Source organism: Echinops telfairi, unplaced genomic scaffold (genome assembly GCF_000313985.2).
Source record: "Echinops telfairi isolate 266 unplaced genomic scaffold, ASM31398v2 ScPeMD7_7469;HRSCAF=8507_1, whole genome shotgun sequence".
In the NCBI taxonomy this organism is placed as follows: Eukaryota; Metazoa; Chordata; class Mammalia; order Afrosoricida; family Tenrecidae; genus Echinops; species Echinops telfairi.
In genome coordinates, this window is record NW_022111373.1 from 76,222,621 (window position 1) to 76,225,432 (window position 2,812).

Here is a 2,812-nt window from a genome sequence, read left to right on the forward strand (position 1 = left end):
AGGGTCACTATGAGTCAAAATCATGGCAGTATGGTTTTACTTGAAATGAGACTCAGACACATGAATCATTGAGAAAACTTGGTCTGCAGTCATCTACTGATTGCAGAGACATGTTTAAACATGGTTTGACAGCAATCTGTGCATGTATGAAATGAAACCCTAGTAGCAATACTTATTGATTTACCCTTATATTTCAGTTCACATCCGTAAGAATAAGAACATTTTCTATATCATAACATTTTCAGAATTAATACAATCAACAATTCTTTAATAATACCTAGCAACTTGTCTATATTCAAATTCCTGTTTCAAATACATTTTACTGCTGATTTGTTCAACTAGAATCCATGTTTTATTTGCTTATTCCATCTCTTCATTCTACTTTCATTCTTTTAATTTATATATGTATATATATAATATACTTAAAATATTTTTCTTCAACTTTTTATTTTCGAATTTCAAATTCTCACATAGTGAATGCTTATATGCCCTCATTTGGATTCACCAACTGTTAATATCATTCTATATTTGATATCAGCCTCAATTATACACACAGACACACAGACACACACACACACACACACCCCTCATTTCTGACCAAATCATTTTAAAGGTCCAGAAATTAGCATGTATTTCTTGAATAAGAATATTATCTTAAAATTACATACCTTTCTGTACGCTTATTTCAAAATATACAAATGAAGCCAACATAGTGCTAGAATAATCCGTTAAGTAATTATTGTCTTGGAGACAGTCATAAGTAATTGAGCAGTTACACTACTTAAAGAGCAGTAACAATAACAATAACCAAAGCAAAATAACAAACCCTGCACAGGAGAAACTACTACCACAAGTCAAGTCAAAAGGTAAGCAATAAACACAATAGAAAATTGTTTAGAAGTCATAATAGAGAGTTTATGAAAAAAGGAGAATCAGATGGCTTTTACCCATATGGAAAGATAAACACTTGACTTCTCCAGACAAAGGCAAATTAAAGCTACACTAGGTTACTGTGAGAGCACTGGCGCTCCAGTGGTTAAGTGCTTGGCTGCTACAGGAAATGTAAGTGGACTGACCCCATCAGCCATTCCGAAAGAGAAAGGTATGGCAACCTGCTCGCATGAAGATTTACAGCCTTGCAAACTCCATGGGACAGTTATACTCTGTCCTGCAGGGTCACCCAGCATTGCAATCTACTCAACGGCACTGTGTTACTGACGACTGGCAAATCCAAAAGATTAGTAACACATTGTGTTGCCAATTTGTGGTCTGGCAATACATACTGGTGTGGAAGTATAAATTAATGCAGCCCCTATGGAGGATAATTTGACAATCCATAAATAATTACAAATGCATTTATCTTTTGGTAGTACCAATTCTAGTTATACTTGCATATATATTGCAAATACAACGTTATTCACTTTTGTATTATAAGAACAAAAGATTAAAAATGATATTTTCATCAATAAATATTTCTGATTGGCTTAATAAATGATAGTATATCCATACATTCAAGAATGAAAAGTTTTTAATTACTTATATAGAATGACCACAAATTATATTAACAGAAAAAATAACACAACAATTATATTATTCATCTATTGGGGTTTAAAAAAAAGAACACATATATTTTGTTTATTCATGTTTGTGGCAAAAAAAACAGAAAAAAAGGGAAATTATTCTATCTCTTTTTGTATCTTACCAATATATATTCAAAACTTACTGATTGTCTTTCAAACACAATGCTAGGATTGCTAAGTTAAGGACACTGAAGAAAACAAGCAACATACCTTTGTGGCTTCCATGATAATCTTGTTAATTTTTTCTTTATCTAGTCCTTCCATTCCTGCTTTATTATCATTGAGTCCCACCCTAAGCAGAAGATCATCATGGCACTCCTTCTTCTTCTCCTTTGTGTTATTCATCGTGTGAACTGAAACCGCTTCCTTTCAGTAACTGAAAATGCATGCAAAATGAACACAACATTTAAAAGCACGCAGATAGGGAGCAGGGGACTTAAAAGTTAAAGTGATAAATCAGAAAAAGTTTTAAAATGATAGTTTAATTTTTGGCAAATGAAAATATTCAGATTTTTAGATTTTACCATGCCAAGATGATTGTATTTCTGGAGGGAAGCCAGGAATGAACATTTACTTTAGACTCAATGGCAGTAAGTTGGAGTTTGAGCAGCTGTGTGCTTGGCACTATGCTTGAACTTTATATTTGACCCGCATAGCAACGCTGAAAGGTAGGCAAAATATTTCCCAATGAAGAGAAAATAAGTCTGAGTCTTAGAATATGTTTATGAGCACAGATTTTCGAATAAGTAGCAACATCTGTGTTGACACCTAAGTCTGAGCCCAAAGCTCATGTTTTTCCTCCAGATTAATTTACTGCATAAGAAACAAATAAAAATACTTCCTTTCCTAAGCATGCTAAGTTTAATAGCACTTATACAGACCTCTATTATTGAAGTAGTGAAAGCATTTAAAAAATAAACACAATTTATTTCCAGGAAATTATTCTATTTTTACAATGTTTTATCACTTCGAACATTAAGGAGCCCCGTGGGTTATGCATTGGACTGCTGACAGCAAGGTCGGCAATTCAACCCACCAGCAGTTTCCTGTGAGCAAGATATCACTCCCAGTTCCTGTCAAGATTGACAGTCTCAGAAATGCTAGGAATCAGAATCAACTCAATAGGTAAGGTTAGGAAAGCTCCCTTCAAATAATTATTTAATATATGTACATAATTCCTTAGAGTTTACCTTCACACATATTATTTTGCTTATTCATGCATACTAATATCC

At 33.3% G+C, this 2,812-nt stretch overlaps 1 protein-coding gene across 2 annotated transcripts in view; it reads right to left on the reverse strand.

The window, feature by feature from the left end:
* POLK (DNA polymerase kappa) overlaps positions 1–1,944 on the reverse strand; it is a 68,616-nt gene extending 66,672 nt beyond the window's left edge. For both annotated transcript variants that reach the window (XM_045285084.1, XM_004703531.2), the window contains exon 1: positions 1,791–1,944. In XM_045285084.1, coding sequence (XP_045141019.1) covers positions 1,791–1,925 — 135 coding nt within the window. In that variant the 5' untranslated portion in view covers positions 1,926–1,944. The remainder of the gene's footprint in view (positions 1–1,790) is intronic.
* Between the last annotated feature and the right edge of the window lie 868 nt (positions 1,945–2,812).